The sequence below is a fragment of the Lycium ferocissimum genome, chromosome 7 (genome assembly GCF_029784015.1).
Source record: "Lycium ferocissimum isolate CSIRO_LF1 chromosome 7, AGI_CSIRO_Lferr_CH_V1, whole genome shotgun sequence".
Classification (NCBI taxonomy): Eukaryota; Viridiplantae; Streptophyta; class Magnoliopsida; order Solanales; family Solanaceae; genus Lycium; species Lycium ferocissimum.
The window spans coordinates 5288262-5305742 of NC_081348.1; the positions used below are offsets into that span (position 1 = coordinate 5288262).

General features: G+C 36.8%; 1 protein-coding gene across 2 annotated transcripts; it reads left to right on the forward strand.

Annotated features, from left to right (window-relative positions):
- Positions 1-358: 358 nt before the first annotated feature.
- On the forward strand, positions 359-16998 carry LOC132063155 (protein SEMI-ROLLED LEAF 2-like). 2 transcript variants are annotated; one of them, XM_059455599.1, is made up of 19 exons: positions 359-843; positions 3440-3514; positions 3759-3874; positions 4599-4713; positions 4848-4976; positions 7540-7587; positions 8414-8610; positions 8700-8896; positions 9021-9313; positions 9576-9725; positions 9828-10247; positions 10425-10574; positions 12532-12607; positions 12815-12942; positions 13058-13258; positions 13344-13481; positions 13561-13686; positions 15278-15505; positions 16462-16998. In XM_059455599.1, the coding sequence occupies exons 1-19, from the start codon at positions 712-714 to the stop codon at positions 16612-16614; spliced, it is 3072 nt and encodes a 1023-aa protein (XP_059311582.1). In that variant the 5' UTR covers positions 359-711; the 3' UTR covers positions 16615-16998. The 2 variants fall into 2 exon arrangements, with proteins under 2 accessions (XP_059311582.1, XP_059311583.1); XM_059455600.1 differs by having other exon boundaries at positions 360-843; positions 13564-13686.
- Positions 16999-17481: the final 483 nt, after the last annotated feature.

Here is a 17481-nt window from a genome sequence, read left to right on the forward strand (position 1 = left end):
ATTAGATAGATGTATTAAAAAAAGTTAATGTACATTAATATCTAAGTAAATAATTACGTGAAGTGTGTAACGCATATTAAAGCTCATCATGATTATATAAGAAATACAAAAAGAAGCAATAAAATTCTCGTAATTGACTCATTCCCATATTAAACGTAACATTCAAATCAATTGTAACGTATTAGCAAAGGGCAATAACTCATCACAATATATATATATATATATATATATATATTTTTTTTTTGTAAAATGATCAAAGTTTTGATCGTACCACCTACCACAATACAATGATTATATTGATTACTACTCCTATGTCCTATCGAATGGACTATATAATTCAAATTTTGTTAATATTTTGTGTGGTGTTATCCCACGACAAGATAGCCGTAGCGTAATTGTTGGTGATGAAGTGAATATTAAAAGTAGAGAAGGAACGTGAATCCCATGCAAAACATTGGGAGAGTCCATATATTGAAATACGCAAGAATAATACTCATTTTTCTCTCCCATTCGTCTTGCCGTTTGAGGAAGTTGGAGATCCGTGAGTATTCTCCGATCTCCAATCTTTCCTCTGGCACACAATCCATTTCTTTTTGTCTTTCTCTCATTGAACTGGCTCAATAAATAAAAGGAGGAAATTTCATTTTCGGTGGGTGTTTCTTGAAATTAGAATCAAGAACAGGAAAACCCATATCTTGATTTTGGAGAACAATGGGTATTTCTCATAGAATAATGCCTGCCTGTGATCAACTATGTGTGTGTTGTCCGGCAATGCGGACAAGGTCCCGCCAACCTGTTAAACGTTATAAGAAGCTCATTTCTGATAGCTTTCCTCGATCTCCGGTTAGTCTTCTTCATCATTTTGAATGTGCAATACAAAATGAATTTTCTTATTGGTTTGTGTTTTTCTATATTGTTGTATTTGATTAGGAAATGAATTTTGTTATATTTGGCTATATTTGATTTCCCTAGTTTAGTTTGGCATGTTAGGTTTCCCACATCGGTGGAGAAATTAGGAAATGGGTTGTTGTCTCCATATATGGTTTGAACAATCATCATCTCTTGTGATAGGTTTTTGGATGATGAGTTAGATCCAAGATCCATTTTTTTACATGCTATAAGAGCCTGACCCATTCATGTTCTTGGCTTACCCAATGTTGGACCCATATGTTATGTTGTCCATGCTCTAGATATCCAATTATGGGTGTGAAGGGGTGGTAAGCCGGGGCGGAGCCAGGTATGGTTCAGGGATCCGAACCCCCTTCAGCGAAAATTACACTGTTTATACATGGTTAAAATTATTTTTTATATATGTATGTAGATGTTGAACCTCCTTTGTCTTCTTCGTGTGTGTACTTCGAACCCCCTTAATGACAATTCTGACTCCGCCACTGGTGGTAAGTATCCTACATTGGTGGAGGAAAAGGGTTGTTGTCTCCTCATAAGTTCTTGGATTTTCCTCCCCTCCTGAATGAGCTTTTAGGATTGACTTAGACCCAAGATCCATTTCCTTACAGCGGGTGAAAAATAAAAAGAAAAAGAATATTGTGAAAATTATATGCCTTGGTGGATTCTTTAATTTGTCAATAGGTAGTGTATATGATCTTGAATCCTTGGAGCAGAATCTGCAATTTTTTGGCTTACAATATGATCAAGGGGTTGGATTGATTACTCCCTCCCCCCATCAAACAGCTCCTAGGGGGTTGTCGGGTTTGTCTGATGAGATGTTGTACAATTTTGCATTCTGATTTGTACATGCAGTTGAACCTTACAAGAAAACGTAAAGTTGTCCAGCGACTAGAAGTGCATAGCTTGGTAGTCAGGTGCTCTGTTTCAGAAACTCATATTTTTCCAAAATGTATGCTGGTATTCTATAGTCTATTGATTTTAGATGTTCAGCCTTTATGGTAGTTTTAGGTGATTAAAGGCTTCGTTTAACGTTTCCTATGTTATTTTCTACGGAGTTAACAAACTCGTTTCAGCACGTGTTAGGTCCTTATTTTCTCTTTCTTTATTTTCTAATTTTTATTTCTGATAATGAGTTAATTTACTAGTTATTACTAAAGAGCTGGGACATTCTTACCAGGTAAGTTTAACGCATCCTCCTTTAGTATTGTAGAATGAGATTAAGCACTAAGCAAAGTGAAAAGTCAACTGGTTTGCCTGTAAGTTTTTGGTTATTCTTTCTTTGAGGTTGCAAATATGGGATTGCAAGAATTCTCGAAATTTATGGATCGCTGTGCACTTTTGTACCGTAATGCTCTGAGCAATCTGGAGACAAGCTCTATTCCTGATGCAGGAATAGGATGAAATCGGAATCAATTCAGTCTTAAATCAGTATTTTGAGAGATATTCGTATTCCTGAATTGGTAGTGTCCCCACAGAAGCATTGTTCATGCTACATCCTGAACATTTTCCCAACACATGTTTCTTTTCGTTAAGAAATTTGATATTAGAAGCCCTCTAGTTGTACAAATAATATTTTGTTAGACATTGAAAGGGCAGCCCGGTGCACTAAGCTCTCGCTATGCGCGGGGTCCGGGGAAGGGCCGGACCACAAGGGTCTATTGTACCTGTGGTATCAATAAAATAGAAATTGGCCAGAAACTTGCTGGAGGTGTAGTATTCTTCCTGAAACCAAACAAACTTCTTTTTTCTTCTCCTTTAGTATTTGAACACCCCTTCATTAAAGATTTTTGCAACATGAGCATTCACGACTTAAATCTTGATGCTGCTTGCTATCTAGCCACTTCTTTGCTAATGTAAACACTCCATTGATTATGTACCTCTGAACCTTGGATCTCCTACCTGATTCTGATGGCAACAAGTAAAGTTTTTTTACCCAGGTCCAATAGTTGCTTCACCTGTCAAAGTTCCTAGGTTCTAGCATTTTGTGCTTTTATAAGCTGCCTCCACAGCTAGCTAATTGTATTTGTGCTTCCTAATTATCCACAATTTGCTCCACTCTTATATATTCTGCCAAAGTCTGGTGCCTATTACATGGTAAAAGATGTGAAAGGTCATTATTACTCATTAGTTGCCAACATGAGTTTTGAACATAACACCGTCTAGCAGTCGTAGTTCTGGCTTAGTTGGAATTAGATTTGAGTTGGTGTGGGTAGCAACACTTGGCCTCAGTTCGGCTGCAGAGATGAAGGCACTTTAGCACAAGTAGATTTTTATATTGGAGCAATGAATCTTTTTGGATTATTCCATCATGATAGAGGCGATGTATTCTTGAAATTTACATTTGAGCTTCTTGAATAACTTGAGGTATGATATAACCTCCTTAACATTTCCTATGCTTCCTTTACTCACTGGCAGCACTAGAAGATGATTTTTTTATTGGTTTGAAAGGACCAAGTTTCTTCAAGAACTAAGTTATGGTTTGAAAGGACCAAGTTTCTTCAAGAACTAAGTTATCTTTTATTTTTGACAGGATGGCGAGCCTAATGATCGAATGATCAACAAATTGTGTGAATATGCTTCGAAAAATCCACTTCGGATACCCAAGGTTGAGTTACAGAGATACTGAACAAACTTGATAAGATGGACTTATTTTGATTTTAAATTTATGATTCATTTCTTGTTCCTTTTTCTCATTAAAAGCATTTAGATAGTATTCTTGCAACTATGCCATATATGGATTCTCAAAAATTGTTGAGATTTTGATAAGCCACTATGTTCTTAGTTCTACCATTTTATATCTACCCTATTTCAAGTTTGGGAAGAGCTGATGAACTTCAATCTGCTGCCAGATAACGACTGTTCTTGAGCAAAGGTGCTACCGGGAACTAAGAAATGAGAATCTCGGGTCTGTAAAGGTAGTCATGTGTATCTACCGGAAGTTGCTTACATCCTGTAAGCAACAAATGTAAGTTTCTTGCTCTTTTTACATTGATGGAAGAAGGTTTCTGAGCAAGAAGAGGATAATGTCATGAATATGTGTTAATCTTTCTTTTACATTTTCTAAAGACATGATGTGAGTTACAAGGTTCTATAGACATACTTGCATGTTTGACAGTTTTCTGCATGGATGTGTTTATGTTATCACATTTGATAATTTGGCTACTGCAAGTTCAGGCTCCAATAGATCTAAAAATCAAACTGAGGAGGAGCCCTTATTCTAGGTGCCATGATTTACTCTCTAGATTCTTCAATGTACCAGGTCTCCTACCCATGGAGGTCATTATATGGGCAATATAGGAGATCAGAAATACTGGCTGCAAGGTTGATGGATAACATGACCTCTTGGAAGAATATTATGAAATGGAAGCTTTTGCACTTACTGAGGGAGAGGGAGGGAAACGGGCTGAAATGAAAATTTTCATTTTTTACCCATTTGCTACTGTGCGAAAAGAAGCACTGATGCTTCTTCTACGGGGTTATCCAGAAAGTTAAGGAAATGAGGGCGATCTTGTACAAAATTTCGAAAGTTTACCCTTTTTGAGAGATATGCAAGAATTCCATGATATAACTGTTTTCCATTATTTGTTAATCGATTGGAGATCATTGATTTGTTTCTGAACTGTGGGGTTTGTTGATTTCCTTACTGCTTTTCATACAGTGAGTCCTGAACTGTTACATATGCACTGCAGGCCACTATTTGCAGGCAGCTTTCTAAGTATAATACACATTTTGCTGGATCAGATGAGGCATGACGAAATGCGCATAGTCGGATGCCAATCTCTTTTTGACTTCATAATTAACCAGGTCAATAGCTCCTTTTTTTGGCTTTACCCTATAGTGGTGATAGTTATCTCAAAGATAATGCAAGTTCTCCTCAATAATGCAAGTTCTCCTCAACAGTTAAAGCTTATTTTCGGACTTGACTGTGCATTGTGCAGAGGGACTCTACATATATGTTTAACTTTGAAGGCCTGATTCCTAAAATCTGTCTTCTTGCTCAAGAGATGGGTGAGGATGAAAGGGTGCTTAAAATGCGGTGTGCTGGTCTTCAAGGCCTATCTGCTATGGTAAACTGTGAAATAAACTTCCTGATATTTTCCTTATGCTCTTTCTGAGATGTGAACTTTGTTTGATTAGTTCCATGTTTGCGGAGATACACTGATGAACACTGACTAAATATTATGTCAAAGACAACTTCCATTCATTGAATGCCCCAACAACTTAACAAACAGATGTACGAGTAAAGTTGTATGCCTAGTCTTTTGTTTCTATGTAAGCGTGTGCTAGGACAATGTCATAGATCTTTGAAGATTATAGATTTGTCATCATTCAGCAGATTCATTGTAGAGTTGTGCCCATAAAGTAGGAACCGAAGTTTACGACTGGTGTCTTATTGAAGCACATCATCATCATTCCATTAGAACTGCAGAGATATGTCTAACTTGAAGAAGATTCCCTTTTAAAGATTATGTAGAGAAGTCTTTGAATTAGTTCCTGCACCTGCACCATTGAATTTTAAAGCAGACAAAAAAACAGTAACACAACACTTTGAAGGGTTTTCCTTTGAGTGTTGTTCATCAATTTTTCTTTTTCCCTTGGGGTTGGTAAGGATCTATCACCCGCATGTCCTTTTTGCATCACGTTTTAATAATGCGTGAAACTGTATATTTTTGGAGAATTCATTGCTTCTAACTACAATGAAGTTTATGCTCAGCACTTTGCCGTGAATTGCCCCTCTACTGCTTCCTCTGCTGATTATAAACATATGCTTTAATAAGTAAGTTGCTTATGAGTTCTTTCATGGTGAGTTTCACTTTAATGTGTGTTTGGCTTTCTGATTGGTAATGTGGTTTATCAAAGTAAATGAATCCCTAAATTTGAAAGTATGTAAGACTGATTTAGATAATGGGGATTGTGTCTCACAAGAATGCTGAAAATTTAAAGTTCCCTAGTTCAAATCTAAGTAAAGAAAGTGATTTTGAAATTGAAACTAATTTGTAATTAAGATTTAAAACTGAAATTACTAAAACTTAACTTGTATGTTTGGTATAATGGAAAACATTTTCTGGACGAGTCATTTCTAATGTTTGATTGTCAAAAATCTTTTGAGAGGAAAACATTTTCCACAAGAAGGGATTGAGTTGTGGTTGGCCTAACCAATTCAACATCTCTGTTATCGCAATAGAAGAGTTGGTACGGAAAAACCTATAGTAGAGTTGAAGGACTTGGTGTTATATAGATTGATGATCTTGAAATCATTTGGCTGGGTTGAAAGAAAGAGCTTGCATCTGCATCTCATTCGATGCATTGTCTAATTACAAAACAGAATATCAGTTTTAACCCAAAATTAAGTTTTACTAAATTCATAAACTAATATATATAGTTCCTCCATTAATTGATTCTTCACAACTAACAATAAATAATAGATAATTCTATAGACTACAACTATTACAAGTAATTTATCTAACTAAGAATTGATCAACCATTTAAACAAGGTACAATAAACAAAAAAGATCCAAAAGAAAATTGCTTTTGGTCAAGAAGGTATACTGGAAACTGAGCAAGGTCACCACTGCACAGCAATGAGAAGAACTGAAAAAGATGCTATTGCAACAAAGAACTGAGAAGAAGCCCAGGACTCTTGGAGCTTGAGATACGAAATGTGGAGATCAATTATGTTGTCCGGGAAATGTTTAAATTGAATAGTGTTGGCAGTGGAGCTTTTTCTTTCCTCCATTTCGGCAAAGAAAGTGGAGTATATAATTATAGCTACTTGACTTTAAGGGGTGGATTCATGGTATACTTGAAAAGGTGGGAGGTAGAGGGGGAAAGAGACAAAGGGTGGAGGTACTCCGCCCACATTGAATTGTACCCCTTGGTGGGGCCCTTTGTCTGCCCCATCTGTCTTCAGGCCTTGTTCATTTGGATGACTGCAATGCTTTTGCAGATAAAGGCAACTCACATGGTTTGTTTGTGATGATAGATCAATAGTGCATTTTCTAGAAACATGTGGAAAGGATTGTTTGGCATGTAAGGATAGTGCATTTGCCATGAACATGTCGGAAACATCATTTTGCATGTTCGCTGAAGTAGTTGTTTTTCAGCCTACATGTATTGGACATTTTGCTATCAATCACTGTGGGCCAGATGGATAGAATCTAGGAGATGTGTTATGCTGGTAGTGATGTTGTTTGTTTGAATAGAATATAATGGAAGGACTTTTAATATCAATACAATTCACAGAAATCCTATAAAAAAGAGCTGATTATACCATGTAAGAACATTGCTTCTAATATCACATTGCCTTGACTGATCCATATCCAGATTGCAATCTTTGCTTCCCATCTTCAGCTACTTTTGAATTGGAGGACTCTAGTCTTGTCCTCTGCTATTCTCTCCAAACCTTCTTTTCTTGTAAATGGAAGGACCTGTTACTGATTCTGAAAGTCGGAAAGAAACAAAAGCATGCAGCTTCATTGGTTGGTCCTTGTGAGGATTCTGATATTATTTACTTTTGATGTTTGTCTTCTGCACTTAGTTTATCAGTTTGTTTGGATTCTTAAAGTCTGATTTCATTTGTGATGGACAATCTGATCAATTCTGTTTCTTTTGTCAACTTTTCATGTGCAGATATGGTTTATGGGTGAGTTTTGTCACATGCCAGCTGAATTTGATAGTGTAAGTTATTGCAGACATTTCTATGCTTCTCTGGTTAATCAGTTGTTGATAAAATTTGGTATAGTATTTCCATTCTGCGAGGTCTTCTTTTCCCCAATTTCAGAACTATTGTGCTGTTAGGCCAAATCTATTTATCTTCCACAGATATTTTTTGTCGCACCTAGTTCAAAATACCTTCTTCCATGCCTATTGTTATTCTTTTAAATTGGATCACATTTTTATTGTGGTTGAAAGGCTTTGTATTTTGCATCACATTTTTTTTTAAAATTTTTGAGTATATACTGTGTGAAGAAAATAGAGCAGAATATGCTGAGAGTGAATTGTGTGATTACTCTCTAAAGTTAGTGTAGATTAAATGGTGTTTAACTGTTTACAATCAACTACAGCCCTTTAATCTTGCTAAATTATATAACTGTAGGATAAGGGATTCTTTTCATGTTTACAAATTTTCTGAATGATCTTCTCCAAGTTGGAGCATGTATATTGTGCTCCTAACTTGTAGCAAATATAAAATTGATCCTAAAGTTCCAAATGATTTTATAAGAATATCTGCTAAATGCTCCATTTGAATTGACGAAGTGATAAGTGGTATTTTGTCAGATGATGTGACAACCTATTTCAATGTGCCTTGTTTTTATAGTGAAACAAGATACCTATTTATGGGCGTAAAAAACGATACACATATTATATATGTCTAGTGCAGGACATGAATACTTGTTTAAATTCTAACATTCAAAAACTAACACTTGCATTTTCTTAGGGATGTATTGGGAAGTCCTGTCTGTTGATTGAGACTTTTTTGTTTTAATTTCATTGATCTTACCAGGTGGCGGCTGCAGTGTTGGAAAATTGTGAAGGCCCTAAGGAGAAGCCGGATCTTAATAATGATAATCAAGATAAACAGAATCATGGAGTCCAACTAGCTTCTTCCGGTGATAACCAGATGTCATCATCCTCTGATGAATTAAGAAGGGCTACTTCTTGGAGGAATATAGTAACAGACAGAGGCCTTAGTGTGACTGCGTAATTCCTCTTTCCATGGTTTTTACATATGTTAATAATTTTTGTTTTTGTAGGTCGTCTCACCTCGATTATATTTCTCTTATGAACAGGGAAGATTCGAGAAATCCCAAGTTCTGGTCAAAGGTATGCTTACATAACATGGCTAAGTTAGCGAAGGAGGCAACAACTGTACGGCGTGTTCTGGAGTCCTTGTTCCGTTATTTCGATAATGCTGATCTTTGGTCTCCTCAACATGGAGTTGCCCTTGCTGTTTTGCTTGACATGCAATCTATTATGGAAAATTCTGGTGGTTGATCTTTCTTTAACCTCAGAGATTACCTGTTTTTCTTTTAAATCTTGGGCTTAAGCAGCATATTCATATTTGTCACCTTAACGCCTTAGACTCACTTCATTCCTTTCCTTAAATGCAGGGCAAAACACACATTTCTTGCTGTCTACTTTGATCAAGCACCTTGATCACAAGAATGTGCTTAAAAATCCAAATATGCAGATAGAAATTGTTGAAGTTGCCAGCGCCCTTTCTAAGGCAACAAGGGCTCAGTCATCTCTGACGATAGTTGGTGCGTTTAGTGATATGATGAGACACCTCCGCAAGAGCATACTCTGTTCCCTTGATGACTCGGAACTTGGGGAAGAAGTAATTCAGTGGAACAGAAAGTTGTACACAGCCGTTGACGAATGCCTTGTCGAGATGTCCCAGAAGGTGAATTTCATGCTTTATCTCTAAGTCTTTTTTTTTTTTTTTTAATTTCTTCTTCTCACCAAAAGTACGCACTATGCCCTATTTACCTTTGTTCTAAATGAGGTTATCAGTTTTGAGAAATTTTGTTTCGTGAGATACTCAGAAACATTGTCCTAGATGATACAACATCTCCTGACAACAAGAGAGAGGAAAAGCTTAATACACTGCCTAATTTACATGGCTGAGTGTAAACAATGTAAACTGTGGTCCCTCTGATAAACAGGTAGGAGATGCTGGTCCTATTCTTGATGTGATGGCAGTGATGCTGGAAAGCATATCAAATGTAACAGTTATGGTGAGGAATACAATGGCTGCTGTTTATCGGACTGCTCAGATTATTGCATCTTTACCAAATCTTTCATATAAAAACAAGGCAAGGAGGAATTTATTCTTGGCATCTTTATTTTCACTTAGTGATGCTTTCAGCTGGTTGATTGTCAATATCCTTTTTCTCATTTTTCCTTCTACCTTTCAGGCTTTTCCTGAGGCATTATTCCATCAAATTCTTTTAGCTATGGTCTCCCCAGACCATGAAACAAGGCTCGTGGCACATCGTGTCTTTTCGGTTGTACTTGTCCCATCTTCGGTTTGCCCCCGTCCTAACTCCGTCCATCCACGGTCGACAAAGGCTACTGGCATTCAGAGGACCCTATCTAGAACCGTTTCAGTGTTCTCTTCTTCAGCTGCGCTTTTTGATAAATTAAGGAAAGAACAATCTCCCTCTCATGACAATATGGCTGGAAAGGAAAAAACATTCAATGCTAAATCATTGGTAAAAAACCAATCCATGCTGAAAAGATTAACATCAAGCTATAGTCGAGCTTATACTGTGAAAAGGAATTCAGTACCTGGAACTGATGAAGGAAAAGAGAATGGTAACACAGAAGAGGAGCAGGTATGCATTTGTGCTAAAGATGAATAGTATTAGTTGCCTTTTGTCAAAAATAAAAAAATAAAATAAAGAGGGGCAGGTATGCATTTCAATTCAATATTTTTACGTTTGGTTGGAAAAATTAATGAACACAAGATATGCTTGCTTGGCTACCCCTTACCACATTTCATTTCATTTCAGGATGGAATTTTTCTCAAGCTGAAAATTCGACAGATCAGCCTCTTGCTGTCTTCACTGTGGGTGCAGGCAATCTCGCCTACAAATACTCCAGAGAATTATGAAGCAATTGCTCATACCTACAGCTTGGTGGTGTTATTTTCACAAACAAAGGTGGTTATGTTTTTCTTGGTAGTGGATATTAATCTGCATCACTGATATATTTACCAACCTCCTTTTAAATTTGCTTCTTTACCCTTTTTTTTTTTTTTTGTTCATTCTTTTAACTTTATAGAACTTGAGCGGTAGAGGTGCTTGTGTATCTATATGCTTCGTATTACTGATATGCGATTCCTTTCACCCCCTTATGCTAATTTCTATAGATATTTTTAGTAATACCGTTCTGAATTATCAAAGAATGAACAGGTAGTTTGTACTCTAGGTACTATTGACTGTTCCTGCTGGTGTCTATGATCTTGAGTGTTGCCTAGATAGACAAATCTTTAGAAGTAAGAAATTAGTCTACATTATTTGGTGGCAAGTCCTTACGTCTATTGCAGATAAATAGGGCCAGTATTTAAAAATAGGTATCTGACTGAAGATTTTGATGGAAACTTCTATGCTAAACCCTTTTTTTTTTTTTGGTGGTGCTGGGCGGTGGGGTTGGGGGAAATTGAGGATGTCTTGTCTAAAAGCTTCTAACCTCTGGGGCTTAAATGAATTTCAAACCCTGAGAACAAAGTTTTGGAGCCCTGTTTTGCTTCTTATGTGTTGTCCATCATGCAGAGCCAATCTTTTTTACTGTCGAGGATAGGTTTCTTTTGGTGATAATGTTGTTAAATGATGTTTGTGTGATGAGATAGATGCAATAAATTGACTGGTATGATGAAATTAGTACAAATGGGGGTCCAAAAATAAAAACAAGCTCCAGGATTTCAAAATCAAAGACAGGGTGGGGTGACAAAAATAATAAAGACACACAGTGTATTATTGAAAATTTGAGGCGGTCAAATAAAACCTTTAATTATCTTTCTTCTTTTGAAAAGCTGGACTAACACGAATGGGATTGTGGAATTTTCAGTAGCAGCTGAGTCTAGGCTTCAAGTGTTCTGACTGAAACAAATTCATTTAGAAGATTTTGGACTAGTCCAGAACCTTTTGTTACAAAAACTTTATGGGTGTGCATGCAGGGTGTTACGACCCGACAACATAAAAGATTCGCGAACTATTAGATAAGGGTATATGTTAATGGACTCTGCTCTATGATGAATTGGAATCTGCTCTAGACTGAAAAACTAAGTGTCTTTTCATTTTTCCTAAATTGCTACACATCTCTCTTGTGTTGGCCAGTCAAGAACTCCCTTGTCCAGCGATGAAAGTAGCATAAATGAGGATGCTAAGATGGATGTGTGGGCATACCAGGAGAGATAAGATTAAAAATGAAGATATTCAGGACAAGGTGGGAGTGGCCCCCGTGGTGGACAAGTTGCGGTAAGTGAGCCTGAGATGGTTCTGGCATGTGAAGAGGAATACACAGATGCCTCAGTAAGGAGGTATGAGAGGTTGGCCATAGTGGGCCTGAGGAGAGGTAGAGGTAGGCCAAAAAAGTATTGGGGTGAGGTGATTAAGCATGACATGGTGCAGCTTCAGCTCACCGAGGACATGACCCTTGATAGGAGGGTGTGGAGATCGAGAATTAGGGTAGAAGGTTAGTAAGTAGTCGAACGTATTTCTTTTCCATACCAGGAGTATCAGTATTATTCATGTATTTTCTTGTTCTTAGATTTCTATTACTACTTCTTGTTTCTTTAGCTTTGGTTATCTTGTTATCTTGCTGTTGTTTCTGCTTCTTTTTCATCTTTGCTTGAGCCGAGGGTCTGTCTGAAACAGCTCCTCTACCTTCTCAAGGTAGGGGTAAGATCTGCGTACAAACTACCCTCCCCAGACCCCACTTGTGGGATTACATTGAGATTGTTATTGTTGCTACACATTTCTCTTGTCTTCAGTCAATTTTATCTTCTTAATTTTAACTTATTCTCTAGATGCTGACTTAACTTTTGAATTTTCTTAATAACATTAATAATAGTTGATTAGGCTATTGTTGATAACTTGCTTGTATCTCGTCTTCCAGAAATCCAGCCATGAGGCTCTTATTCGAAGTTTCCAGCTAGCATTTTCTTTGAGGAACATTTCTATAGGAGGGAAAGGTATAACACAGTGGTTTGAATCTGAATTTCGGAAGTTCTTTATATTCCTTATCCTTAATAAAAGAGCATGTTATCTAGATGTCTTACAAATGCCTGCATATAATCTGATATACTGCCAATTGGTGCTGCATTATTGACCAAACCAGTAATATGTTATTCCTAGTAACACACCTGCATTGCCTATTGTCATCTTTTTTGTGTTTGCAGGAACTCTACCACCATCACGTCGCAGGTCACTCTTTATGTTGGCAACATCCATGATTATTTTCCTATCTAAAGCCTACAACTTTATCCCTGTTGTTGCTTGTGCTAAAGCTGCATTGACGGATAAAACAGTAAGGACTCGCCTCAGTCTGTTTTATTCAATGTGCTCATTTGTAGATATTGTACACAATGTTTTTTCTGCGATGTTGTCTAGTCTAATTCGATGTTTAATAATGCCTTCAACAGGTTGATCCTTTTCTTCAGCTGGTAGATGACTGTAAACTGCAAGCTGTAACTGGTAAAACAGAGCATGCAGACAAAGTTTATGGCTCAAAAGAGGATGACGATGATGCCCTGCAATCACTTTCGGCAATACAACTATCTAGTAACCAAACCACAGAATACTTTGCTTCAATAATAGTCGAGAGCCTGAGGAATTCTTATAAAGTAAACATCGTATCTGTTCTCATTTGGTGATTCAATGATTTCTTACATGATGGGGAAAGCATTTTGAAATTTGACCTATGTGCAGAATAAGACTGCTGCTATAAAGGATCAGTTGCTTAAAGATTTTCTTCCTGATGATGTTTGTCCTTTGGGAGCTCAGCTAGTCTCAGAATCAGGGCAGGTCTACCAATTTGGTTCAGATGATGATAAAAGTCTGGACGAGGTAGTTGGAGTTAATACTTCTTAGTCTTTATATCTTTTTCTCCAACACTAACTGTTATCTTATATCCTTGCTTTCTTAGCAGGTTGGGGACCTGACTCTACCCATCTTAGAGGAAGGCTTAACAGCTGATAATCAGAATTTATCTAACCCACATCTTACTCTGCAAATTCCAGACCTCATAACTGTCACTCAGTTCCTAGATTCGGTACGTTTCTGCTTGCATATCTTCCATTTCGTGTCATGCACAGAGCAATTGCGTAAGGAAGAGTTTGGATGTCGTAATTCTTTCTAGGAACTTCTGGAAGATGTCCTGAAAGGATTTTTTTTTAAATTTTTTAAAATAAAAAAATAGACTCCTTTTTTCTCGTTACTCCTTCTCAAGAAGGTGGTAGAGGGAAGTGAAGGTTCACCAGAGTGAAGTCATAAACTAGGAAGCCACCACAAAAAAGTTTTGGGCTTTTTTCTGGTCAATTCTGTGGAAGAAAAGGACCCTGAAATTTTAGGCTTCATGATCTCTTGAATAGCGAATATTATTCGTAGGGTCGGAGGGATGAAAGTCAAGGTACGTGAAGAATCTGAATATCCAACCTAAAATTTTAAGGCAATGGGTGTAACTCAATCAATGACGGACAATTGTATTCTCGTATACGCTAATACGAACAGCAACAACATACCCAGTGTGGTCCCACAAGTGGGGTCTTATACTCTAATACCATGTTAAGAAAATGAACTTTGGGTCTAACTCAACCTTAAGAGCTAGTTCATGAGGTGAGAATTGCCCAAGACTGAATCAGAAGACAATGGCTGGAGCATGGACAAGATAACATATGGGTCCTGCATTGGATACACCAAGAATAGGAATGGATTTGGTTGTGATACCATGTAAAAGAATCTAAATATTCAACCCAAAAACTTAAGGTACTGAGTAGAGTGGTGTGGCACATTATATACCCTTGCACAACCAGTGAGGGACAAGTGTATTCTCTATAACAGTTTGCAATACAAAGAATGGAATGAGAGACGTAAGTGTGAACCTTCAACAGCAGTGAAAATACAGAAAGGAACAAATTATTAAAAAGGAACAAATTATTTTGATAATCATATCTGAGAGTTCTTTAGGGGATATACTCTCAAACAGTGCCTCATAAAGCGCCAAGTAAACTAGTAAACCTTCACATAACCTTAGGAATATGGTATATTTAGGTGCACCTGAGTGTGTAGTCTTAAGTTTGCTTGATCCTTCTTGGCGAGAAACAGTAGGCATAACATCATCTGGAGGGATAATTGCGTGTTGATCTCAACTTAAGATAAAACTGAAAGAATCTTGATATTCACTGAATCAAATGATGAGGTCGTCTAAAGAAGAAATTGGGCAATTTTGAATTTTGGCACAGAAGAATTACAGGAAATACAGATTTTCAATGCTGTCATTCCAATGCCAAAATTCCAATCTGGTGGTGATAATAATAGAATGGCAAAAGGTTAGCTGGTATTGGCAAAGGTTATTTTTGCCATTTGTTTCCCAGATTTAATTTTGAATTTCATCAATGGTTTCAAGTGAAGACTGAAATAAATTTTTAGGGGGTTTTTGGTGCCCTATAAGTAATTGAGGGGATTCATCGGAAATAGGGGTGGTTGCTCAACAGAGGTTTTGTGGGGAAAGCCCTTTGGGCATGGTTGTAAGTTGTTTTGCGTAATAGTAGTAACTCTGACCACTGGGATAATATCATGTAGGCAAGTCTCTTTCCCTAGTCTATAATTAACTTTTCTAAAATCATTTACTGAATCTTATGCAGGTGTCTGATACAACACTTCAAGGAGGAAGACTCTCTGTCTCAACTTCTGATATGACTTTCAAGGATATGGCAGGCCATTGTGAGGCCCTTCAAGCTGGGAAGCAGCAAAAGATGTCACATCTAATGATTGCCCAAGCGTCTCAAGAAAATCCTTTTGACTTTTACGGACAGGACTATATCCAGGCAAATATGAAGCCTTCAAACAACTGCGATGATGTCAAATCTCCAGTAAGTATAAAGAAATGCTTTAGTTTTATAGTTTTGACATTTTCAGTTTTGAGCATTATTTCCTTAACAAGACCGGAAGGTGTAGTTTTTAAAACCGGTATATTATGGAGAGTGTTGCTAGCATACTACTTTGCTATTACAAGGTAGGGAATAGAATTTACCCATTTTTCCTTCCAACAAAAATCCATTTCGCACTGTTTAAGAAGGAACCTTTAGGTTGGTAGACTTCAAAGTGGCATTGTCGAGGGCTACTAAGAAGCAACTTACATGCAGTAATAACTAAGAAGCAGCTTTTCATTGAAACAGTGGAATCATGGTATACATGGATGTTTAGTTTGAAGAGAAAAAAGGGCAAAGAAGGGAAGCTTCCCCGTAAGTATGGTTACTCTCTTGTTTTCTCACTGGAAGCTCGAACTCACCCCCCTCCCCCTCCCCAAAAAAAAAAAAAAAAAAAAAAAAAACACAATCAAGTGCATTCTGATACCATGCACAATTGAGAAACAAGGAAATGCTGTACAACTTGGGATAATCACATTATAAACTAAGGTGGCATGGGTATTTTTAGTGATGGAGAGAGTGTTGTTATCCTACTACAACAATGCAACAGGCAAGAACTACCCCTTCTTTTAATAGATAATTATTAGTGCTTTCTAATTTTTACTGGAAGAGGATTTAAAAGAGCCTTGAAAAATGCTGGTGACACACGAGGGTATGTGTGGAACAGTTGCCTAAGTTTCTCTGGTGCTAGAGAGATCGTTTCATTGTGATTTGTCACAAATATGATTTCATGTTTTCCTTGTATGAGTGCACTACAATATTCAGACAGGAGTTCACACTTCTTCTCTAGCTTCTCATCAAGCATGCATGAAATAGTGGCTTTACATGCTACAGACATATTTATGTGCTTATTAAATTTCTATCCTATAGTTCAGCTCTGAAACTCATGTATGTTGCAGGTTGAACATACACATGTGAAACATGGCTCTGTGTCCAATTTGTCAAATCCCTTTATCAATATCCCTCCGATGCCATGTGCAACTGAATCCAACTTCTTTGCGCTACCTGCTTCAAGTCCATACGACAACTTTTTGAAGGCAGCTGGCAGTTAAAGTCACCATAAGAGATTGAGAGGTAGCAAAAGCTTGAAGAATCTCTCTTTTATCTAAATTTTGCATCATTCTGCTGCCAATAATTTTCTGATTGTAAACAATTTTGGGATCTGCTCATTGAGGTACTGGACTGTATTCTTATTTCTTTCTTCCTGTATCAATCTTCCTATCCATTTGATCTGAGGAAAGGTACTAAGTCGAACATTCATGGAATGAGAGAATTTTGTATAGAGCTTTTTCAAAAGAATGTAAAATTTGTAGAAATAGAGGATTATAAAACTTCTATGTGTTGAGCTTAGGTTGGCCAATTTCAAGTCTATGTAATGTACATATGTTCTATTATAACTATAATCTAATCCATAAATGAAAGCATCATTTTTCTTCCCTGTTTTACTTCTTTGGGTGAATGCTTTAGTGAACTTTTTCTCCCTTGGTGGATGAAATAGTGAACTTTGGTGATTTTTCTTCTGTTGTATACCTGTATACGTACATATATGTATTCATTATATACATATACACGTATATACCTATGTAGATACATACATGCCAGAAAAGCATGAAGTAAAGATATTGATAGACAAAAATAAAGCCACGTAAAGTTGATGAATTTTTGCAACCTTCTGGAAAGTAAATTCCGCCTTCAATTTAATGTGCAAATATCCAAAAGCGTTTAAGTATACGTTGTTATGATATACAAAGTGTATATATATATATATATATATATATATATATATATATATATATATATATATATATATATATATATATATATTTGCGGGAAATTTCATAAATATACAACTTGCTCACTTATATTGCAAAAAAATAGCCCAAAAACTTACATTGCAAAGCTTTAACCCAAAAACACTT